The sequence below is a fragment of the Mandrillus leucophaeus genome, unplaced genomic scaffold, assembly GCF_000951045.1.
Source record: "Mandrillus leucophaeus isolate KB7577 unplaced genomic scaffold, Mleu.le_1.0 Scaffold1220, whole genome shotgun sequence".
In the NCBI taxonomy this organism is placed as follows: Eukaryota; Metazoa; Chordata; class Mammalia; order Primates; family Cercopithecidae; genus Mandrillus; species Mandrillus leucophaeus.
In genome coordinates, this window is record NW_012100544.1 from 440,286 (window position 1) to 466,317 (window position 26,032).

General features: G+C 38.9%; 1 protein-coding gene across 2 annotated transcripts in view; it reads right to left on the bottom strand.

Annotated features, from left to right (window-relative positions):
* Positions 1–13,343, bottom strand: part of GAP43 (growth associated protein 43) — a 97,986-nt gene extending 84,643 nt beyond the window's left edge. The window contains exon 1 of one of the 2 annotated variants that reach the window (XM_011971452.1): positions 12,905–13,313. Coding sequence is in view for 1 of the 2 variants with exons in the window: in XM_011971453.1 (XP_011826843.1) it covers positions 12,905–12,934 (30 nt within the window). In the remaining variant the exon portion in view is untranslated. Of the gene's footprint in view, positions 1–12,904 lie in introns of both variants that reach the window. The other variant, XM_011971453.1, reaches the window with a different exon arrangement.
* Positions 13,344–26,032: the final 12,689 nt, after the last annotated feature.

Below are 26,032 nucleotides of genomic sequence, written 5' to 3' on the forward strand. Positions count from 1 at the left end.
GGCTGTCTTCTGGAATGCTGGTTAAGAAAGGCTGGCAGAAGATGAAACAAGCATATGTGAAATACATTACAAAAAGAATTTGGTAACTGATAGTATGACTTTTATAAGGGAAGGAGAGTAATTAGTTATTTCTGTTATGAGCTGGAAAACTGAAAATATGCTGGGATCTCTAAAAGATATTGTTAAGAGTAGGGGAGTAGAAAGTCTAATTTGCAAAGAAGATAATTAGTTTAACATGACACTTTTTGAGGGAACCACAAAGAGCAAAATGAAAAATAGTATTTTTAATGTTTGAAGACCTCGAATAGTGGGAAAGTTAATTTTCCTATTGCTATTCCTATGGTTCTTATGGTTTGATTCTTTACAGATGGAGTTTTACTATATACCCAAGTTGAGCAAAAGTAACAATTTTGGTAAGACATGATTAATAAAATAGACTTAAGTATGTACACAAACTAATCAGTTTCCAATGACACGGGAATGATAACACAGGAGAACGGTAGAAGCTTGCAGGAAAACCATTCATTGCTGAAAGATTTGGTCTAGCATAAGATACGGCAATAACTATGACGACAAAATTGGCAGTTCTCTTTTTAGCTAAGAATCAATAGTTTCCTTTCACTAAGTGAAGATAAAAACTGAATTGGGTCCTAAGTTTGATTATGCATATTTAAGCATACTAGTGCTCATACTTTTTTTTTTTTTCTTTTCATTCCTAATCCTGCAGAGTATTTCTTGGATTCTTTTCTGAATATTGTTTCTCTTGGGCTTATTGTGTTTTCCAGATGATGTTCAGAAGTGAGGTCTGAACCATCTGTGATCATTAATGATCCCAGGACAGTTTTTACTAGAAGGTTATGGCCCAATTCCAAACTGAGTAATTTTATTTTATAACTCTAGACTCCTTCTCCCTTTTCAATTATAGAAATCCTCATTTCCTCCTCCATACTGTTTTCACTCAAGAGGTGTAAAGTACAAAGTTTAAGATGGAAGAAAGAATGTGTAAGTAAGGAAGTCTTGTCCTTAGGTTTTCTATACAGTTCTCCAGTTAATTGTCCATCATTATGGATGCACAAATCTGGCTGAGTTATCAAAAAGCTATCACCCTGTGTCTTTCAACCAAAGGCAATCAAAGCCCTGAGGCACACTGAATTAAGAGGATTATCGTGAAAGACTTTTTCTAATGAATATTTAATACCAACCTGAGTTCTCCAGGGTAACTTTCCCAGGTGATAGAGAAAACAATTTCCTTCTCTTTCATTAGGATAAACAAGTCCCTGAGAGTTAAGGAAATATTGCAAATGGTGCATTTCAGGGGGAAAAAAAAATGACGTTTGAATAAATCAAACTCCCAGTTTGGATTTTACTGAAGAAAGAATTGGTATTTTTTAAGTAAGATAATATCATTCTCCCTTATGAAGTCTCTTAGTCCTTCCCACCTCTCAAATAAAATATTACTTTTTAAAATTGATTTAAAGAGAAAAGACCGAAATGCAATGTCCACGCAAAATATAACTCAATGCTTATTCCTTTCCCCACTGGAATGTTAGTAAGAGTCTGGACAACCAAAGTGGGCTACCCTCAGTACAACATGGACCTATAAATCTAGACGCAAGTTAATTATTTAGAAACTGGGGAATTTATATTTTTATTTATTTATTTTTGAGGCAGGGTCTCACTCTGTCACCCAAGCTGGAGTGCAGTGGTGTGATCCCAGCTCACTGCAGCTTATACCTCCCAGGCTGAAGCGATCCTTCTTCATCAGCCTTTAGAGTAGTTGGGACCACAGGTATGCATCACCCACCCAGCTAATTCTTTGATTTTTTGCAGAAACAAGGTTTCACTATGTTTCCCAGGCTGGTCTCGAACTCCTGAGTAATCTTCCAGTCTCACCCTCCCGAATTTCTGGGATTACAAGCATGCGCCACTATATCCAGTCAATTTTTTTCTTTCTTTCCTTTTTAGGTAAATAATGAGACAATTGCCTCTATTAAAATTTGTGTAGACCTGTAGAATACATCCTTTGGAAACAGCTGTTATCGGAACTAGTTTGGCCATTAAGAGGAATTTAATTCTCAGCTTATATTCCAACCTGATAAATTGGTTCTGGAATCAAAGCTAAGTAAGAATAGGAAGAGGATATGCATCCTCACAGGTTCTAGTCAAGCCTAGTTATGCTGACTAAGAAGTTCTGCAGCCACTTAAGAAAAGCAACCGATTTCTGAGTTTGCTTAACCTTTGGAGATCATTTTGTGTATTATTATTTATTATTATTATTATTTTGAGACGGAGCCTTGCTCTGTCACCCAGGCTGGAGTGCAGTGTCGCGATCTCGGCTCACTGCAAGCTCCGCCTCCCGGGTTCACGCCATTCTCCTGCCTCAGCCTCCAGAGTAGCTGGGACGACAGGCGCCTGCCACTGCGCCCGGCTAATTTTTTTTTTTTTTTTTTTTGTATTTTTAGTAGAGATGGGGTTTCATTGTATTAGCCAGGATGATCTCGATCTCCTGACCTCATGATCCACCTGCCTTGGCCTCCCAGAGTGCTGGGATTACAGGGCGTGAGCCACCGTGCCCGGCCTGTTTATTTTTTTTCTTTGCCTTATCTAGCTCTTTTATCTAGTCATTAATGAAAATATATTAGGGTCTTTCCAACTTTCATTTAAAAATAACATTTTTGAATAGTTATTGGAACTGGAATTATAAATAAAGGATGTAAGGCTAATTACCGATATTCTACATTTAGAGCAAACTGGTGCATATGGAGACAACAGCTCAATATTTTACAAAGTGCCAATTTGCTAAAAATAGATAAATGTGGTTATTATTGCTGGAATTAATTCAAGAACATTCAAAATGAGATGACTAATGTCAAGGAGTAGCATTTCTGTAATATAAATCCAATTGAGCTGTTTTACACCCATGATGGTCCAATATTTTTGCAGAAACTAGATCTCACAACCTGAAAAAGAGATTTTACACCATTTCAAATTAGCAAGAATATATGGTAGCTAGTATTCCTCCTAGACAGGTGGCACCTGCCAGAGTTAAGCCTCAGGAGGATGGTGAAAACCCAGTGTCTGTCATCTCCATAACTGAAACCAGTAGGGAGATTTGCTCTGGCCTTTCTTTTTTACGTGTGTAAGCTCATAAGTTCAGTTATCTGTGTGGTTACTACTTCCTTTTAGAGCCATCAGTGACAATAACCCTACCAATAATATGTAATACAGACCAAATTGAAAATAACTAAAAGGAAAAATGAATAGTCCACCACATTTGAGATAAGTTCCTCCTGACTCGGGTAGCTAACCCACATGTGGACTATGTGAACATAGAGGTATATATGCAGAAGACTAATTCTCAACCAACTTACCCTCTCACTAGATTTACAAGTGTGGGCTTACCAAAATTGTCTCTAACCTATGTCACCCAGCCTTTTTTCCAATCAGAGATATTGGCCCTGTGGCAGTAACTAGGTGACCCAAGCAGAACCAATAAAATTCATTCATCCTCATTCTGTCTCTCTCTGTCTCTCTCCCTGTCTCTCTCTCCCTTTGTCTGTCTCTTTCTTATCTCTCTTTTTCTCTCTCATCATCTAGAATTTAGAATTATAGTGGGGGTTGTTAATAACTGAGTCTTTTTTTGATGCAGGGCCCTATAAATAGTTTATGAATTCCTGGTATTGAAATTCTACCCTGGTTCCCACAGGCATGGTTGTTCAACTTATTAATTTCCTATGATCCCTACTTTTTTTTTTCCAATGAATTCCTTTTATAGACTCTGAAAGTTGGTTTTGGATACTTGTTCTCAATCAAAAAACCCATATATAATAGAAGTATTGTGTTCTGAGACAGAAGAAGAAAGAGGGAGTAAGGGATGTAGCTAGAGTGAAAGATTAAAGGTGATACTCACTGTTAACCAACTATAAATATAATTAAATAAATCATTATTTTCTTCTGGACACAGGTTTATTTTCAAATTTCTAGTTAACACACCTTTCTATTGCAGTCTACATGAGCCCTTTGTATACAAGTATTTTGGCAAAATATGTACGATACTAAATTTTTTATGCTAAACCTTTGGTTTCTAGGAAAAATAGAATCTCTTAGAGTAATTTGATCCAGTTATTATACTTTAAAATATTTCTAAATGTTAGTCATATGTGCTTCCCCCAACCAAACTGTATCTACGTTTTCAGTCTCCCAACCAGCATTGCATTTTCTCTCCACTCTTCTGCCTGATTGGGCCCTCATGTGATGGATATGAGCACAGCATGGCTGGTCATCCAGTGCAGAGAACCCTGTGTAGAGGTGAAGTGGGGGTGGGTATAGAGGGGAGGCAGCAAACTTAGCAAATGAAGAAGTAAAGAGATCTAAATATGAGGAAAAGATGAAAACAGAGAAAGATAAAAAGAAAAACAGTGGGTATTTCTAATCATTTGAAGTAATCCTTGGGTCTTATAACACTTTGAGTATTGGCTTATCTAAATTCTGTCACTGAAGTTTTCAAAGAAAATAATAAAGAGATACTATGTTCCCATCCATTAGCATGGTTAATATTTACTCTGAGCTGGGCGTGGTAGCTCACGCCTGTAATCCCAACACTTTGAGAGGCGAAGGTGGTGAATCACTTGAGCTCAGGAGTTCAAGACCAGCCTGGGCAACATGGTGAAACCTTGTCTCTACTAAAAATACAAAAATAAGCCAGATGTGGTGGCATGCACCTGTAGTCTCAGCTACTTGACAGGCTGAGACAGGAGAATTGCTTGAACCTGGGAGGTGGAGGTTGCAGTGAGTCGAGATCACACCACTGCACTCCAGTCTGAATGACAGCAAGACTCCGTCTTAAAAAAAAAAAAAAAAATTTACTCTGTAGAGTATGGGAGTCAGGTGGAAATGGGGAATGTGTGTATTCTATACAGAGAGCAAGAGTACTCCTTGTTTGCTTAGAGCCATGAATACTTTAGTGTTCGATCTATGAAACTCCGTAATTAATAATAGCTTATATTTCAAAAACACATTGTTTGCAAAACACTTTTATTATAATCTCTTCATTTGAGACTCACACCAACCTACTTTTTTTTAAAAAACAGGTAAGACAGGATTTGGAGGGTTCTTTTTATGTACCCACTACACAGATGAATAGACTAGTCTCAGAAAGGTTGAATTACTTACAAACAGGTAAGACAGGATTTGGAGGGTTCTTTTTATGTACCCACTACACAGATGAATAGACTAGTCTCAGAAAGGTTGAATTACTTACCCAACATCACATGACCCAACATCACATGACAATTGGCAGAACCAGGTCTAGAACCCAAGGAAAGGGTTTATTCCACTACAAAGACATGAAACAGGACATTAAACAAACAACATCTAAGAAAATAAGATCTGTAAATAATTAAGGATAGGAAATCTGGAAGATCACATTCTCATGCTAAACCTGAATGAAATGACTGCAAGTGTGTCTCTCTGATCTAAGCAAACAGGAGTGGGAACTGAACTTTGACTACGTCCACCTTGTGAGGGGGACCAATAGAGCTGAACTTGCATTTACACAAAGCCCACTCTGAACAGGTAAACAGAAATGGTCATCTGTCCCAAAACATCTCCCCTAATGACCCATCATGATGCTCCCACCCTTCCTACATTTATTCCTTCAACAAATATTTATTGAGAATCTAAGATGTGCCAGACATAGCTTAAAATGCCTGTTTTGTCTATAAATACTTTTTAGAAAGTTTGAAGAAACACACTTTTTCTTAAAGTTCTCCTTCCATAGCCTCACCCACTAAACACTAGCATGAACTGGTATTACTTAAGTCAGAAAAATTCTACCTGGGTCTGACAGGAGGAGAAAATAATAGAAAAACTCAATGCCAAAGAGATTGGGAGCAGTAAGCAAGATATCAAGTGAGGGTATGGCAATTGACAAATACTACTGAACCTTACCAGTTGAAGACAAACTTCACTTACAAATTATTTAGTCTTTCTGCTGTTCTCAAGGACATGCCAATTCAGTCAGAGAAAATACACTACTTAGTGTCTGGCAAGAGTGTTTTCATGGAAAACAGTGGTTGCGATATGTTCCATGCTGGGTACAATAGGCCTACTTCAGAACCCAAGTCCCTTCAGTCTATTTAAGCCTAAGAAAAATCCAATTCATCTGATATTAACATTCATTTAACAGTCATTTGAGGGACTACTTACCATTCACCCTCCCTGTACTTCCAATCATGATTTCTCTTTGTGAAATATTATTATGTGGATACTTCAGAGGGAAGAAAAGAAATCCAAATGAAGGTAAAATTAATTTTTGAGCACACACACCTAAGCACAGGCCAGCACTACATGCATTTAAAGAAAAAAAATCTTGCTACTCTTAGTTGATTTATTTCATGGATCACACAGATTGATTTACGGTCTATTTGTAATAGTTGTGAAGCAAAGCAGTGAGTGTAAGTACTTGGAGCCTCAAAGGAAGGGCACGTGAAGATCCAGCGTTGTGGTAACCAGAGAAGGTGGGGCTATAATGCTGGTTGTTGGATGAGGAGGACATGGAGGGGAGACAGTGCCAGCTATGAGAGTTCAGAGAAATACAGTCTATAAATGGGTTCATTTTGTAGCTGCTTTTATTAAAAACTGATGGCTGTCATGTCTATAAGTGAATAACAAGAATCACTAATGATCAGTTCCACTTTAAAATTTCATGCCAAGACATTTTTTAAAAAAATCTCCTAGTGATTCTGTCCATTTAGATATGCTATAGCTTGTGAAAATACTATAAACCTGGTTCCATATAGATTTAGCAAACAGATTATTCATGGTTAACATGAGCTATTTTATGTACCATGTATTATGGTAGAGATAAAACAATAATTATGTTTTCATCCTTTTCCCCAAGAAGCTAACAGTGTGGACCCCAGTATGTGAAAAATAAATTTCAAATAGTGCAATAAGTGATAATAGAGATAGTACAAAATACAGCATGAGCAAAGAGAAGGTAGAAGAAAACTTAATTAGGAAGGTTAAGAATGGCTTCAAAGAGCTAACTCTTACAGGGAAAGTGGGAATATTTCAGGCGGAGAGGAAAGCGTAATGTGGGCAGAGAGTAGAGTACAAGCGACGGCACCAAGGCCTGAAATCTTGGCATGGTATCATCAGGTGAAAAAACAAAAAAGGCAGGGGTGAGGGTTGGAGTTTGGCACTAGAAAAGCAGGCAAAACTAGATTATGTCATTCATGCTGAAGAGTTTATATTTTAACAAGGAAAATAACAAAACCAGATTTGCATCATGTAAAGATAGCTGCGGTGTTATTTGCAAGGTAAACTAAAGAACAATGTGGTGGTAGAACTCCACGTAGAAAGTTATTGCTTTTGTCTAGATGAGTAGTCATGAAAAGTCTGAGCCAGGTTATTTATATAAACAGGGTAGAAAAGCAGAGGATTTATTCAATCTTTTAAACAAGAATCAAAGGATTTAGAAACTGGATATAGGAGTTGAAATAAAATACGTTCAGTATTACTCTCAGGTTCCTAGAGCTCTGAGGCTGGATGGACAGTGTCAGAGCAATAAGTGTAGTGAGGAAGATCAAGTGTGATACAAAACAGAAGACACTGAGTTTGGTTTTGTACCTAATAAACTTGAGTGTCTCTGAAATGAAGCACTTAGACCAAGATAACTATGGATCAGAAGCTAAAAACAGATATCTGGTCTACAGATCTGGAAATCACACAGGTGGCTAAAGATTTGGACGTAGATGACATGATGAGATCACCTAGGATTAGTGAGTCAAATGAGAAGAGTGGAATGAATCAAGATTATGATCCAGGAGATCATAGATTTGGGGAGGTGGGTGAAGACAGCAAGAGAAGCCTATAAGGAGACTGAGCAGGGTCTTATCTGAGAGGGAGAATAAGGAGAGCTATTCATATCATGCAGGCCCAGTAAGGGGACAGTTTCAGGAAGAAGGATGGCCAACAACACAAAATGCCAAAGAGACATTAAATAAGATGTGCAATGAAGGGTCACTGGATGTGGCATCCTTTCAGAATATGTTTTTCAGTGAAATTATGAAAACCAAAGCCAAATTAAACTAGAAGGAATAGTGAATGGGGAGTGAACAAGAGGAGAAACTGAGGGTGGAGAGTACTTGGAACTTTGTTCTAAAGGGAGAGTGAGAGCACTATAGAGATGGGGACATAGAGTCAGGAGGGGATCTTTTAATAGATGAGGCAAAAGCATATTCATAAGCTATAAGGAAAGGAGCCAGTGCAGCACGAGAAGATGAAATCTCAAGAGAGAGCAGGGCATGAAGGAGTGGGGTTCTAGGGAAAACACGGCGCGGGGAGGAGCAACAGCACAAGCAGAAGGCTCAACTAAGACTAGAAGGAACTCATCTCTAACAGAGAAAAGTAGACATAGCAGGCACTGGATCATCCTGCAAAGCTGGGGGCACTAAGACAAGCCTCACACTGCAAAACTTGGGGAGAAAAAAATTTCTTATATTGATCTTTGTTCTCACATCAAGTATGTTTAAGCCCTACAAAAATCCTTAAGGTAAGCAAGGTGTTCATGTGTGTTTGGTTTTTGATTTTTACTCTTCATTTTACAGAAGGAAACTGAAGCCCAAGGTGATGTGATTCATTCAAATCACAGTCAGTAAGTGGCTTCCACTAAGGACTCACAGTATAATATTCTTCCCAACACTTCTGAAAATGTTATGAAGATTTATTACAAAGGTACAAAAGCAACTTCAGAAATTGAAAAGGGAGAATTCCTGCATGAAATCACTTCTTTGGTTTGCAACAGCCACTGCTTGGTTGCCCTAATGCCTTTATTAATACTAATAGGGAAGTGAATAGTTAAATGCTGCTGTACCTTCTCTTGAGATGACCTGGTTATGTGCATTCTTTGAACTATTAATAGAAGAAGACTTGTCTTACTTTATCAATATGATTGGTTAATATGTATGCTCTATTCTTGCCTGAAAGAACACCAGTACCCTTCCTCATGGGGCCAGGTAAAAGTCTGAAGTCTGTGGATTAATTCAGCCCCAGGCATAACACTGGCAATTTCACTGACAGAGGCAAAGGAGACCCCAAACCACTCTCCCTCTCAGTGAACAGGAGTACTGCCCTTTAGCGTGAAACATCAAAGGAGGGTTCTGTAGTTTTGCCAGCTCAGCAAGAAAGAAAATTAACTCTGCATTTTCTTATTCCAGTTGCCTCAGCATGGGTTGGTAGGGGAGGGGGTGGGGAAAGAGAGTCACACAGACTCTGTCAGCAGGAGAGATCAGGGCTCATTGTGTATGCACCCTGGCCTGGGTTAGAAGGAATTATAGAGTCACCAGAAATGAACACTTTCTAGACTCACCATGAATTTTCTAAGGTTCTCTGCAAGTCCAGATAATTTGGCAAAAAAAAAAAAAAAAAAAAAAGAAGAAGAAGAAGAAAGAAAGAAAGAGAGAGAGAGAAAGAAAGAAAGGAAATGCCCTTCAAATGTTTTTTCTGTTTAAATTTGGAAACCTGTGGTGAAAATCACTATTAAAAAAAAAAAAAAGAACAAGAAGCTTCAATTATATTAAATAAAATGGTTCAGTTTAATTAATTCACTAAGTCCCTGGGTGACACTGGGTGTGGCTCAGAGAGATTTGGGAGGAATCCAATTTATCACTAGGAAGAATCCCCTGCACCAAGCAGCAAGGCAGCATCCTTCCATACCTTCCCAACACTGCAAGGAAAAGGCACAGAGAGGTCGGAATTCTAAACCACAGATCACACTCTCAGAGATAAGATTTATTTGTTGCATAAGGGAAAAAGCAGATGTTGGCATGGATGGGGGGCGGGGGAGTAGAGGGACTACTTGCTTGCATGAAATTCTTTACACTTCAATTACAAACTAAAGTCATTATTTTTCAACAAAAGAAACACCTCATAGTTTTCTTGCTTTGTAGACATAGCTCACACCTTGCCAAGTTTTTAATCATCTGCAATACACGTGGCAATTAAGCTATTTAAAGTAAACCCCAAGATATTTGAATATCATAAGGCAATACAATCTTAGGGATTCTTTTATTTTATTCCTCCTTTGCCCACTCCTTTACCATATTCTCGTCTCTACCCCATTCTTATTCTCTTCTTCCTGCTATAATAATCTATAGTGATAACTAATGGCTAATATAGATCATTTATGCTTTCTTCTCACCCACTGGCAATGTATTCCAACTTAGAAATCCAAGGTTGCTTCTTTATGCCGCTCAAGTGGAAGAGGAAGGAAGTGCAAGCCCTTCAGCCCCCTCCCACGTTTCTGCTGGATTTTATGGGTGTGGCAGAGCTTAGACCTTTGCAGGTTTTTGCCCTTGTTTTATTCCCTGTTAAGTACTAAGATGATGAATAGATGCCAGCAGAAGGATGGACACCACTGGATTTTGTCATAAATGATATAGAGTTTCATCCACAAGCAGGCAACCTGCGTGAGACTTAAGTACTCATGCTACATAAATGCCAGTGAGTGTAGTGGGAGCCCACGCCCTGAATACACCATTTCCTGTAGTCTGATTGAATGGTATCCTAAATACTGGCTAATGTGAATGATACACAACAGTGGTATATAAGAGACATGAGCATTTCACACAGAAGTACACATTTATAAAATGCATGAGCAAAACAGGACAATTTCTATACCTTTAATTTTCTCTTGAATATAAATGATGCTAAAACACAGGGAGGCAAGTGGAAACCACACTTACACATGCAACTGTAGCATATGAAGTATGTGGATGCTGTATGCATTTACATGAGAATTTCTGCAACTCTAAACACACAATTTCATCTTCATCACTTTGCACATCAGAGTAAATGCTTGAGGCTGTTGCTGAAATAGAGCCCCAGGGAAGGCAGTTGTCTTCATTTTGGGAAGGGAATTCCTTTAGCTCTAATTCCTTTTCTAAAAATCATACATGATTTCCTTTATTAAAGGAGACGTATGTATACTCGCATGCGTACGCGTACACATAGGGTGAGAACAAATTTTGAACCTGAATATTTTTCTTTCCAAAATCAAAGCTTTTTAAGTGGATAGCTTTGGCTTACTTAGTGCTCTACCTTCCTAAATTTTATTTCCCCAGCTCACCAGTGAAATAACCTCAGGACTTTTCTTTGACAGTGTTCTTAACCCAGACACCTGTATTTATTACATTTATATATTAAAATGAAGGAGGACACGGAGAGAAAATGCCCTGGTTTGATAAAATGAGCCAATGGAAGCATCAATCTCTGTAACTATAGGGCAGTTTCAGGAGATGCTGCAAATACTGCCCCCCACTCAATCCCCCACTATCCGACGTTTCCCCCAAATAGCCCCACACAACCCAGGATATCTGCTACTTTATTTATTTATTTATGCCAAACCTCTACTCCCATTGCTCTGACATTCTGCTCATTCTGCTTCAGTCTCCCTTCCTCTTCCTGCTCCTTCTCCTTCATCCTCACTCCCCACCCTTCCTTCCAGGGCGCTGGCTAAATGTGCTAAGCTGGCAGGCTGTTTCTTCTCCACTCTCTTCCACCCCCTTCGGATTCAGAGAGTATTACAAATTGCCCAATTTCCAATACCTGCACTGGAAATTATACCCAAATTCCATCTCTTGCACCCCACCCCTAAGGCAATCAGTCTGCAAAGGGCTTCTTTGACCAAGATTGCTCCCACCACACCCCCACCCCCATCCCAGTCAAGCACACGCACACACTCACCCATAACCCACACCCATTTTTCTCCTTAACCTTCGCCAAAATCACTCAAATGCATTCCAACAAATGTTTGAAAGCTTCTTTTGGAGACTGTCATGGCATGGTCGGTTGCTGCGGAATACCACACTCCTCATTCCTTCCCACTCTCACCCCAGTCAAGTTTCTAAAATGTCTTTCAAGAAATAAGCGAGCAATTGAAATGGCTGTAAAACCTGGGCAGTGGGGGAGGGAAGGAGGGGCTCTGATTCTTCCTAATCTTGGATGTGTCCCTCTTCCTGATGAAAATGAGTCACCATACTTATTATCCAGGATGTTAGCCTGTCTCTGGTCACTGACAATCCCAGGAAAGAAGCAAGGGAAGGGGAGAAGAGACAAGACCTGGTTTCCAACAGGTAACACCCGGCTGTCTTTCCCATCCCATCCGAGCTCCTAGGGGCGTGGTCCACCCTCTCCTCCGACCAGCTGGTGCACAATCGGCTGCTGATCTTAAGGAAGGGGATTTTCCCCTTCTGCATGGCCAATTTCTCCCCCAGCCCCAGTTGTCTTAGCTTCTCTTAAAAAAAAAAAAAAAAAAAAAATCTATCAAATCATAGTTTCATTCATTCATTGAAAAATAAATAAATAAACAAATAAGACCTGCACGTTTTTCCATAAATACCTGCGCCCGTTCGAAGCTCATGCATGTACGAAATAAGGCATCTTCCGCAGCACATGTGAGAAAATTGTATGACAGAGAGGTAATACTCAGTCCTGCATATTATTTCCTCAACCCTGCTTTTTGCAAATAATATAAAGAATTGCCTCCCCATCTTGTAGGTAGAGCCCACATAATCTCCCCCACACCCCTTTCTACGTCCACACCCTCAAGACCAGAGACCTCAAACGCTGAGCATTCACTAATAAGCAAAAAAAAAAAAAAATTCTAGCCAAACAGGCATGTTTTTTCTACCCTCACCCTAATTAGTAGCAGCATTCCAAAACCGGAGCATGAAAGACAGAAAAGAATAAAAGCTGGGATGCAACCATCAGTTACCATATGCTAAGGAAGCGCGAGCACCATGGCCAGAGCAGAAGCAGTAAAAAAATTGTTTGCCTTTACAGGGAAATACTGTACTCTGGTTATTCCACAACAGCAAGAAGTAAAAATCTTTAGCTCTACCTGTTTGGTTCTTCTCATACAGCACAGCATGGTTGTCTCGTCCCTTGCCTTCTTCCTGCCTTCTCTCCTTTCCTTCTCTCTCTTTCTTATTCCCCCCCTCTCCACCTCTTTTCTGCTCGCTTGCTCACTCGCTCTCTCGCGCTAGCGCGCTCTCTCTCCCTCCCTCCCTCTCTCTCCCTCACACACACCAGGGCAGTTAGCAGCAACTGTAAGGTCCACAGCTATTGCTCATCGCACATGCTCGCTCTCTCTCTCTAGCACGCGCTCTCTCTCTGGTGCTCTCTCTCCGCTGTCCTCTCTTCTCTTCCGTCTCTTCTCCTTTTTTCTCCTCCCCCCCAGTATCTGTCTGTCTGTCTTTTTCTTCCCTCTCTCTCCGTCTCTTTCTCGGAATTGTTCGCTAGCCTTCAGTGACTAATCACTTCCCCCAGCCCCTACCCCCATTCTAGACAGTCACCCCCTCCCAGTCCCCTGCCAGCCTCATGAATATTTAAACACCTCCAATCTGGACCCAATTACCCACCGACTTTTCCACTGCATTGAGAGGGTAATGGGGTGGGGGCAGAGAAGGATATTCCAGTCAATTCAGGAGATATGATAGAGCATGTTTTAGGGAAGAGGGGCTTGAGGAATCCTTGTATTTCTTTAAGAACTCTTCTCCTCTTTTCCTAGTATTATAAAAGCAAAGAACAACTATTTCTAAAGAGGAATTGCAGTCAGTCCTATACAATATAAGTCATATCTGCCATTACATTTTATGCATAGTTAATAATTATGGAGGTTAATTTCCCTCAAAAAATGAAATAAGATGTAACTATCATACACTGTTTATATATTCTTCTCAGTATACATATAACCTGAAATAAATACAAAGCTTAGATATGCACAAGCATATTTTATGTATGTTCCAATATCCTGGAAAAAATCCACATAAATATATTGCATTTTAAACATTCTAAGCACTAGAGCTCAGAAATAATAAATGATGTTTAAGAATTGGCATCCATATATAAAATCACATGGTAGTTTTTTTTTTTTTTTTTCTTAATGCACATATACCTGTTTGTAAAATGTGGTTTCTTCTAATTTTACTGAAAAACCTGAGCACATTGAAACAGGTCGGTGTAATATTGACGGTGATCAAAATGATATTTTACAATGTGGGCATGATAGATTACAGTGAATCCATCTGAGATGAGAAGAAACGATATGTCATGAAGCCTACTTCTTGAATTTGTTCTATGGCCTTTCATAATTTTGGGGGAGGAACATGTGACTCTTAAAGTGTGTATAGCACAATTTTTAGTTATTTATTGTTGAATGAGTTTGAGTGTGTTACTGAAGCTCTTTGCACCTAATTTTCTCATCTTTAAAATGGAGATAATAATGCAAACCTTGCCAACATGTTTTGAGGACTAAATGATATAACGCATGCAAAGCACAGCAGAGTCTCTCTGAGTGTATAGGAGATTTACTCCAGAGACTGTACTTTTCTGAAACTCGGGTGACATTTGCAAGTGAATATCTCAAAGAAGTTTTAAAACTATTTCTTGTTGTTCATTAGTGATGACAAGTACCCCTAATTAAACAGCTCTTATTCTTCACAGTCCCTCCTAGACATAAACCTAGTTAATAAGTGGCAACTAGGCAGCTTACTATTAGGCATATTTCAGGATTGCTGAGCTCAATAAGTGCTTAGTACATTTTAACATAATTTCCGGTGTATCTATGTCAAAGTGAACTATCTCAGGTACCTGGGGATGATGATGGTGATACCCAGGAGGTGATACTTCAAATTAGCCTTAATTATTCCTCAGTAGTCTTCCTGAGAATGGCCCGCTTCAGATCCAGCTGACTTGGTCTTTCATTCTTCCAGTTTGCTTCCTAGTTTTCATATTTTATGATTAAAAAACAGAATTAGTTTCTGAGTTTAATAATTTTTTAATGTTACAATGAGCCCAGTTTTGAAAGCCCAGCTGCTTTCAGAACAGCCTTCCAGGATTTTAAGTGATAGAAGAGGACAAAGAGTAGGTGAGAAATGGCTCCTACCAGAAACATTCCAATTGCAGATTAGGAATACCCTACCTAGCCTGCTAGTGACTAAAGAGTAATGAAGAGAGGAGGCAGAGAAGGTGGGAATTTGGGATGATGGAGAAGAAATTGCTCCTTTTGGCGTTTAAACAGGATAACTTCATTGATAAGGCCATTTCATTAACTGTGTGGCTAAACTTAAACAGTGAGATTAACTCCTTTCCCTTTCAATGTACTCACCTCAGCCATCCCATATTTTTTCCCCTTTATTTATGTGAAGGAAATTTGGAAACAAAGTGGCATAATGAAGTTAAACAAGCTGGGGCTTAAAACTGGGCACAAGCATTGATGAAATTTGTGACTAAATACTAAATACTAAAGCTCAGGATCAGCTTCCTCATCAGTTTACATGCGTTATTTTATCTAATACTCAAAATGAGGTAGACACAAGCAGTAACCCCATTTTGATGGGGATGCCAAAGCTAAGGAAAGTTAAGTGCCTTGACTAAGTCACAGAACTAATAAGTAGTAAAGCTAGGACTCTAAAAGGCTCTTAACCACTAGGCTACATCAGTCACCACTCAATAGGCCTCTACTCATCATTACTTCTGGTCCTTAAGAGATTAAACTACATAGTGGAAGTTTTAATGCTGAAATGAAATCAGCATTCAATGTTGAAATGAAATCAGCAAGATCCATCTTTTAGGCCCGACTCTTACCTCAAGAGCCATGGAGAACAAGCTAATATTTTCATACAATAGAGAGCCCTCCATGTATTTCTGACGAGATGTCTGCTCCTTCAACTACCCTCAGGTATCTCAGTGTGTAAGGTTCTCACCATTTTTTGATGCCTTCTGCTGGACGTACTACATTCTATCAAGGAACCTTTAAAAATTACCACCCAATTTGGGAGCCTAAGATTCCAAATTTAATTTGCATAACACAGAATCAATTCTAATGCATCTTTTTCTCTAAGCATTGACGGTTATGGGTGGCAAAAGAATAAGGAAGAGAAAGCACAAACTGCTCTGAGCTTTGCAAAAATATATAAAAAATAAAATAACCGATGTCCCGATTTTTGCCAAGCAACAACACAATAGACCTACTAATCCTTGTACTCTTATAACTAATCCTAGAAAATGCATAGGCTTAAACCCCATGACTAACCCTTTTACAATTTTAGATTAGCAAATTAACTCATAAGACTATCAATTAACTTCCTGACTATAGGTTAGACAATAGTAACAGTCTAGAAAAAGATAAAGAGTGGTAGAGGCCAGGTCCCAGTTCCACGCTCAGATCTCTTTGAAATTTATACTAAAGTGATACTGCTTGTATAATGAACCCAGAAGTCACCCCTTAAGGGCTCTGTCAAATAGTTTACCATTTTAGGATTATGGCTGGTACCTGAGAGAAGATAATGTCATCAATTCAGGTAGAAAATATGTTAGTCTTATTTCTCCTTTTTTTAAAATTTTATTTTATTCTGAGACAAGTTTTCACTGTCACCCAGGCTGGAGTGCAGTGGTACAAACATAGCTCACCACAACCTTGAAATCCTGGGCTCAAGCAATCTTCTACCTCAGCCTTCTGAGTAACTAGAACTAAAACTACACATCGCCACTCCTGGCTAATTTTTTTTATTTTTTATTTTTGCAGAGTTCTCATTATGTTGCCTAGACTGGTCTCACACTGCTGGCTTCAAGCAATCCTCTTACCTCGGCCTCCTCTCTTATTTTTTCAGTGCCTAATCTAAGCCTCTTACTTGCTGCATTAGTTTTCTAGCATTGCCGTAACAAAATAGCACAGACTGGGTGGTCTAAACAACCAAAATGTAATTTCTCACAGTTCTGAAGGCTAGAAGTCCAAGATCAGGCTGCTGGCAGAGTTGGTTTCCTCTGAGAGTCCTAAAGGAATGTTCCTTCCAAACCTCTTTCCTGCACTTGCAGCTGGCTGCCCTCTGCTGCCTCTGCCCATGGTATGGTTGTCCCTCTGTGTGCATGTGCACCCCTACTGTCTGTCCCTGTGTATCCTAAGCTCTCCTTCATAAGGACACCAATCAAATTGGATTAGGGCCCACACCTATGGCCTCATTTCACCTTAATTTTCTCTTTAAAGGGTCACATTAAAGATCTCCAAATACAGTCACATCTTAAGGTACTGGGAGTTAGGTTTCAACATATGAATTTGCAAATAAGGGGGACATAATTCATCTCAAACACCTGCTTTCTCTGTCCATGCTTGCTGTTTTCACTCATTTAATCTACAGTTTCTATGTTGCAAAAATCATTCTGCCCTCAAGGAAAGTCACACATATGTGAAAAGAAAACCAAACACTGTGTGTACAAAATATGATTCAATGTCAAATTGTTTGATAAGCATTCAAAATAGGAAACAAATCACTGTAGACTATGATGGGCCTTTCGTTTCAGGATTAGGATTTGAAAGAATAGAGAAGACATACGAGTTTTAGACAAGGGAAAGGGATCACATTAGAAAAGACAAAATGCACAAATATTCACTGCATGATCAAGGGACTGGAAGGATACGGAAGTGGGGGAAGCTGTAAAGGATACTGGCAGGAGACAATGTTGAAAACGTAGGTTAAAACCAGATTAACAGGGATCTTCAAGATCAGGCTAAGGGGATATGTTGGTTTCCTAGGCCTGCGGTAACAAATTTGGTAGCTTAAAACAGCAGAAAATTACTTTCTCACATTTCTGAAAACCTGAAGTCTGAAATCAGTTGGCAGGGTTTGTTCCCTCTGGAGGTTTTGAGGGAGGATACCTTCCAGATCTTTCTCTTAGCTTCTAGTGGCTGTGGTCAATCTTTGGTGTTGCTTGTTTTGAAGAAACATCACTCCAATCTCTGCCTTCATCTCCATAAGAACTTCCCCTCTCTGGGTCCCTGTGTCTTTCCCTTTTCTTCTTCTTCTTCTTCTTTTTTTTTTTTTTTTTTTTTTGAGACAGAGTCTTGCTCTGTCACTGGGGCTGGAGTACAATGGCGAGATCTTGGTTCATTGCAACTTCTGCTTCCCAGGTTCAAGTGATTTTCCTGCCCTAGCCTCCTGAGTAGCTGACACTACAGACGTGTGCCACCATGGCTGGCTAATTTTTGTATTTTTAGTAGAGTATTAGTTTTGCCATCTTGGCCAGACTGGTCTCAAACTCCTGACCTCAGGTGATCCACCCGCTTTGGCCTCCCAAAGTGCTTGGATTACAGGCGTGAACCACTGTGCCCAGCCCCATCTTTCCCTTTTTCAGAAAGACATCTGTCATCAAATTTAGGGCCCTCTCTAAATCCAAGATGATCTCATCTTGATATCCTCAACTTCATTACAAATTACCTGCAAAGACTTTTTTTCCCCAAGTAAGTTCACATTCAGTGGTACCAGGAATTAGGACTTGGACATAGCTTTTTGGGAGACGCAAGTCACCCCACTACGAGGTATTAGACCTCAGATTTATGAATGGGGACATTTTAAAGAATGCCTCTGGTAACGTATAGTATAAAATAGTGAGAAAGATAAACTGGGGTCCTGTTAAGAAAAACATAGAATTATTCTAATGCTATATCTGGGAGGAACCATGGAAGAAAAAGTGAACTGTCACCTGTTAAGTGCCTAGTGTGTTCCATATACCACATATTTTGTGCTTTACGTATTTTGTTTCTTTTATCTCACAGGAGAATATCTAGGAGGGAGAGAAGAATGCAAGAACCAAAAATTGTGCAGAGATTGAACCTAGACAGCCTGGAAAATGAGAATTTAAAAAGTCGGAAAGGGACCTGGTTTTGTGAGAAAGGTGATGAGTCAAGCTTGAAAGTGTTCATTTTATGAAAGCATTGACACATTCAAGAGTAATACAGGATCAGATGGTAAGAAACAAGAGTCAGAATTGTCTTTCTACGGGTCATTGTTGGAGCCATCAAAGGGAATTCATTTTGTGAGCTACAGTGTGCTATAGAAATCAGAGGACCAAAGAATGAACTTTGAGAAATGTTCAGGATTCAGGAACTCAAAGACAGGATCAAGAAAAGAAGCCATCATGGGGGTAAACTAGAGGTAACAATAGCCTAAAAAATGCTTGAGAAAGTTCCTTGCCTTTATCCTCTTAAAATGTCATTTATAAATTCAATTGACTTGTCATTTAAATACCTGCATAAGTAAGTAAACCAGGTGTGATTTTATAAGTATCCATAGTGAGAACTATTCAAGGAATGACACACGTCTTTCCAGAGGAAAGGATCGTTCTACATTGTGCTGTCTCAAGATGTTATTTTTAAACATCCTGAATGGAAATATTGAAATTCAAAAACCATAACCATAACAATAGCTGGTCAGAAAACAATATATCATCAAGACCCAAGATGTAAAGTAGGACAACATGGAGGTGCACTGACATTAAACTAACATCCTCTTACCTAAAAAGTAACAAAACAAAAAACAAAACAAAGAAAACTCCAAATTAAAATCTTTACTTTTCAGTGGTGAGAGTCATACAGCACTTGGTTTCCACACCTTCTCAGTTATAGTGGGGCATTTTCTACAGCAGAAGATGCCTCATGTGTGTTTACCAGGTGAAGAAGCAACAGCAGCAGAAATCACAAAATTAGATCCTTGCTCTATACAGATCAAGCTGCAACAATAATTATATCTAGGAGTGTACTGGGAAATCTTCAATACTCCTGTGGACTTTTAAATACTTTTTAACAGCATTCAGGGCTCAGATGACCTTGGTTTGGGGCACATTTCTCAAGGTCTGTTAGCACCAAACCACCCTAAATATGGATTACTCATGTTTGCCCTGTTCCATGGCTTGGCATTCAGCGGTACAACATTAAATAAAATCTCTCTCAGATAGGAACTTTACAACTAGGTATTCATCTACTTGCTGTGAATACACACAGATGGCTCATAGATACCCCAATCTCAAACTAAAACTCAACTTGGCCTCTTGGCTGCCAGCTTGTTCCTTTCCCTGTATTCCCAGTATTAGTAAAGCACCCCATGATTCATCATTCACCCTAGTCAGCATCACCTCCTCCTACTCCATGACAACCACACTCCACAACCAACCAGTTTTCATTTCCTCCTAAATGTTCTGCCCATCTTTATCTCTGAAATATTCTTTTTTAAGTCTTTCTTCTTCAATTCCTCTAACACAGGCCTTCAGCATTTCTGGCCAAGATTATTGCAATAACATTCTAATTGGTTTTGCTATTTTTGTATTTACCCACCATTTAGTTCTACCTTCAACACTGCACCCAGATGGATCTATCTAAAATGAAAATCAAACAACACCCTTCCCCTTCCTAAAATCCCTCTGTGGATCCCTGTGCCATAATTAGTCTGTCTCAAACTTTCAGCGCACAAAAGAACTGCCTGAGGAACTTGCTAAAAATGCAGATTCTCTGGAGCTCTTTAACAGATCATTGGACTCGGTAGATGAGAGGAAGTGCTCTGAGTCTGCAATGTGTATAGTTATCATTTTGGGATAAGGTTAGAACAGTGATACTTGAATCACACTTTCAGAAAGAATGGTCTGAGGGACAAAGCTTAAGCTCGAATTCATGACTCCTGATACCGTTCTGACAGTATCTTCTACCTCTCCCCATTTTACACTTTATAATGTAATGAAGAAATCATTCAATGAACACCCCATCTTGTTTCCATTCTTGAAGCCATTCTGTTCCGTATACTTAGAAAAATTTACCCACTTCATATGAGTCTTGAAAACTCAGTAACCAGACAAATAGTAAATTTCCCTGAGCAGCCTTCACTGAACGCCCAGAAGAGACTTGCTCACCTCCTCTGGGTCCCATAACATGCAGGATACAGTATTTTATTGGCACTTACCACACTATTATTATTTACTGTCCTCACTCAGATGTAAGTTCATTGTTTGCAGGGGCCCTCTCTTATTCATCTTTTTACTCCTAGCACCTGGTCTGGTGGCTGGCACATAACAGGTACTCAGCAAACATTTTCTGACTGGACCTGGATTGTTGTTCTGAGATGAGGCTGCCAGGCAGAGCTTGCCAAAAGCTTTCAGGCAGACATGGCTGCATCTGGTTCCAAGGAGAGGCTTGCCTCTATGATATGATGTCACCATATTAATTAGGTTGATAGCATTTCAGTATGTCCTCACTGCCAGGATTCACCCTGCTTCCTGTAGGCAGACAAGATTTCTGAAGCCAAGATCTGGCTGATTTAGGGGACCCTCCAAATCTCCACCCATCTTTCCAGACTTGTCTCAAGTCCTTTCAAAGTTCCTCCTTCCAGCACACCATGGAGACTGCCTGAATTTCTCAATAGCCAATATTCCAGAACAAAGAAATCTTAATGAGGGAGCCCTGTGCTGGTGGCATGGGAAGAGAAGATTTTTGTCTATGTAGCCCATAAGTTAAGACTTAACCTGTCACTCAGCTCCAGAGGAAGTTTATGATTGAGTGAACAAATCTAACTCATGGCTTACTAGTGCATTAAGCAGGTAAGGTGAAAAATTCCATTAAATTACACCAACTTCCACCACCAACACACCATCACAGGCTGAAATCAAAACATTCCATTGGACTTAGTCATTGAAGTAGCCACAGAACTTTTTGCATACCTCTTTTGTATTCCCCCTTCGGTATTGTGACAATTTGTTTACAAGCCTGTATCCTGCCTAAAATGCACATTTCTCGATGGCAAGCACCACATCTCAATTTTTAAATTTGTTTTACATTTGTTTTTAATTTAAACAATTTAAACGCCAATATGTTGGTGTTTCCAGCAGAGAGATATATGGACCTTATCGGACTTAAAGAGTATATGATTTGGAGGGGTCCTTCTTCAAGAAAAAGAATATGAGTTAAGTATGAAATTAATACTTATGTAGAATAAGGAAAGAAATCACAAGTTATATATTTTTAAACATTGATATCTATCACAAACATCACAACATTCAGAAAAATAAATGTATTATTTTCTTTTTTAAATTTATTTTAATTTTGCATTCTGGGATACATGTGCAGGATGTGCAGGTTTGTTACATAGGTAAAGGTGTGTGCCATGGTGGTTTGCTGCACCTATCAATCCATCACCTAGGTTTTAAGGCCCGCATGCATTAACTATTTATCCTGATCCTCTCCTTCCCACTCCCCTTCTCCCAACAAGCCCCAGTGTGTGTTTTCTCCTTCCTGTTTCCATGTGTTCTCATTGTTTAGCTCCAAATTATAAGTGAGAACATGCAGTGTTTTGTTTTGTTTCTGCATCAGTTTGCTGAGGATAATGGCTTCCAGCTCCATCTATGTCCCTGCAAAGGACATGATCTTGTTCCTTTATATGGATGCATAGTATTCCACAGTGTATATGTATCATGTTTTCTCTATCCAGTCTATCATTGATGGGCATTTGGGTTGATTCCATGTTTTTGCTATTGTGAACAGTGCTGCAATGAACATACGTATGCATGTATCTTTATAATAGAATGATTTATATTCCTTTGGGTATATGCCCAGTAATGGGACTGCTGGGTCAAATGATATTTCTGGTTCTAGGTCTTTGAAGAATCACCACACTATCTTCCACAATGGTTGAATTGAACTAATTTACATTCCCACCAACAGTGTAAAAGTGTCTTGATTTATCCACAGCCTCACCAGCATCTGTTGTTTCTTGACTTTTTTTTTTTTTTAAAGAGATAGAGTCTCACTCTGTTGCCCATGCTGGAGTACAGTGGTATAATCTCGGCTCACTGAAAGCTCTGCCTCCTGGGTTCATGCCATTCTCCTGCCTCAGCCTCCTGAGTAGGTAGGACTACAGGCGCCCGCCACCACGTCCAGCTAATTTTTTGTATTTTTACTAGAGACGGGGTTTCATCCTGTTAGCCAGGATGGTCTCAATCTCCTGACCTCATGATCCGCCCACCTTGGCCTCCCCAGGTGATAGGATTACAGGTGTGAGCAACCACGCCCAGCCTCTTGACTTTTTAATAATCGCCAATCTGACTGGCATGTGATGGTATCTCATTGTGGTTTTAATTTGTATTTCTCTGATGATCAGTGATGTTGAGCTTTTTTTCATATGTTTGTAGGCCACATAAATGTCTTCTTTTGAGAAGTGTCTGTTCATGTATTTTGCCCACTTTTAGTGTTTTTTTTTTTTCTCTTGTGAATGTATTTATGTTCTTTGTAGATTCTGGATGACCTTTGTTAGATGAGTGGATTGCAAAAATTTTCTCCCATTCTGTTGGCTGTCCACTTTTATGGTAGTTTCTTTTGCTGTGTAACAGCTTTTTAGTTTAATTAGATCCCATTTGTCAATTTTTTGCTTTTATTACAATTGCTTTTGGCAATTACATCATGAAATATTTCCCTGTGCCTATATCCTGAATGATATTGTTTAGATTATCTTCTAGGGTTTTTATAGTTTTTAGTTTTACTTTAAGTCTTTAATCCGTCTTGAGTTAATTTTTGTATATGGTGTAAGGAAGGGGTCCAGTTTCAATTTTCTGCATGTGGCTAGCCAGTTTTCCCAGCCCCATTTGTTAACTGTCTCTGTTTGCAAATGACATGATCCTATATCTAGAAAACCCCATCCTGTCAGCCCAAAGCTTCTTAAGCTGATAAGCAACTTCAGTGAAGTCTCAGGATACAAAATCAATGTGCAAAAATCACTAGCATTTCTATATAGCAACAATAGACAAGCAGAGAGCCAAATCACGAATGAACTCCCATTCACAATTGCTACAAAGAGAATAAAATACCTAGGAATACAGCTAACAAGGGAAGTGAAAGACCTCTTCAAGGAGAGCTACAAACCATTGCTCAAGGAAATCAGAGAGGACACACAAAGGCAAAACATTCCATGCTCATGGATAGAAAGAATCAATATGATGAAAACGGCCAGACTGCCCAAAGTAAAATGGCCATACTGCCCAAGGTAATTTATAGATTCAATGCTATTCCCATTAAATTATAATACCATTGACATTTTTCACAGAATTAGAAAGAAACTACTTTAAAATTCATATGGAACCAGAAAAAGAGCCCGCGTAGCCAAGACAACCTTAAGCAAAAAGAACAAAGCTGGAGCATTATGCTACCTGACTTCAAACTATACTCCAAAGCTACAGTAACCAAAACAGCATGGTGCTGGTAGAAAAACAAACACATAGACCAATAGAACAGAATAGAGATCTCAGAAATAAGACCACACATCTACAACTATCTGATCTTTGGCAAACCTTACAAAAACAAGCAATGGGGGAAGGGATCCTTATTTAAGAAATGTAATATTTTCTAATAATTGCCTGGCAGATCTCTGTAATAATTTTTTTTTTCATTTTTAGCTCTCTGCTCTTCAACAACCTCTTTATGTGAAAATGACTTTGTAATATAATTTTTTTACGGGAGAATGGAAAGATAATCCAGTATTTCCTCTAAAATAGTTGGATTTGATTTTACTGTTGAGAGTTGGGAGTCTTAAAACAGGAGACTTCACGTACAGATGTATTTGTTGTGTAGGGCACTAGCAGTAATACAAAAACACATGAATTCTGAGAAATTCTATTTCAAACAATTGCTATTGAAAGAGGAAAATATGTATGTTTATAGTTGTATACACAGCATTATCAAACTTATTTCTGATAAAAATAACTTTGATTTTTATCAGGTTTTGATAAGAACTGAATTATCCCACTCACAATTTGACACAGGTAATGATCAGAAGAATTTCTCCCAGATCAGCTTCTGGCTTCATACATTTCAAACTTTGATTCTCATCTTTACTATGCATTTCAGGTGCCAGGTGACATATGACATGCTTATATTGTAATTCAACCTCTGGTCCTGCCCTTCTGGTCACAATGCCCAGTGAGTTGGCATATTGCATTACTTGAAGCCATTCCTACACCAGGATGACTGGCAATAACTTAACTCTACATAAAAGTCCCTAGTTGCAACATAAATATATCCCATTAAACCCAATCTGCATGTAATACCAATACAATTCCTCATCTTAGCTGATTTCCTAAATTTCCTACAGCCACTCAACACAACCTGACCTGAGGGGATATATTGCAGAGGGGAAGTTTAAACAGAAAGAGATAGCAGTCTTAATGGATTGCTATTAAAATATTTTGCTATTTCAAATATTATACAAAAGCAGAACCATGGACACATGGTCCATTCAAGTGAGAAGCTCTGAAGCTTAGGCCACATTAGTTTCTTGGTTAATGTGATTCTGGCCTCTTGGATTGAACACAGAGCTATCGAATCTTCAAGGAACAATTCATTATTAAAGAAAAACAGGAGGGAGGGAGAAAGGAAGAGATAATGAAGAAAACTGGAGAATAAGGTAAAAAAAAGGAGGGAGGAAGGCTGGTTTAGCTAAATTTCAAACACTAGTTTTCAGAATACCAAATTGTTTCAATCTGCTGTTGTTATTTTGTTCTGCACAGACTCGGCTAGATTTCTCACCATGTCCACTCATATCCTGCATTTGTCCCACTCTAAATTTTCTTCTGGAATACACATGGTTTGGAGGAATGATAAAACACAGCCTTTCTGGTGGGCTTTAAACATGAAGCTCTCCATTTGGGTTCCATTAAATGCTAACTGTCATCACACAGGGTATCAGAGAGGTGTTTTTCTTCAAAACCCATATCCCTAAATGCATCACCTTTTATCTTCTCTTGTCTTATGATACCTCTTTTACTATAACACCTTATGATACCTCTTTCTAAAATACACTATTTTCTACAGACTGGGGAAGTGTTGGGAGGTTTCATATATTACAAAATTTATAGTTGTACAGTAAAATAAATTTCAGATATATAGCATCATTTTACTTAATTTGCTTTCTTGCCTTGAGGCACAGATACATTTCACTGATTTCAACCCTCATTCAAAGAGGGAAGTTCGTTCTGTAATTTAATCCTTTGGGTTATTGTTCCCTTTCCCCACCCTTCTATAATTCTGTCAAGCCAAAAACTGAGCTTTTTAACTTAACAACCTTGGTCTTTTTATGCCTGAAATCCATCTACCCTTCTCCTTTAAATTAAAATTCTTCATAGTGGAGGTATCAGAAACACACCTAGAATGTCTAATGTAACC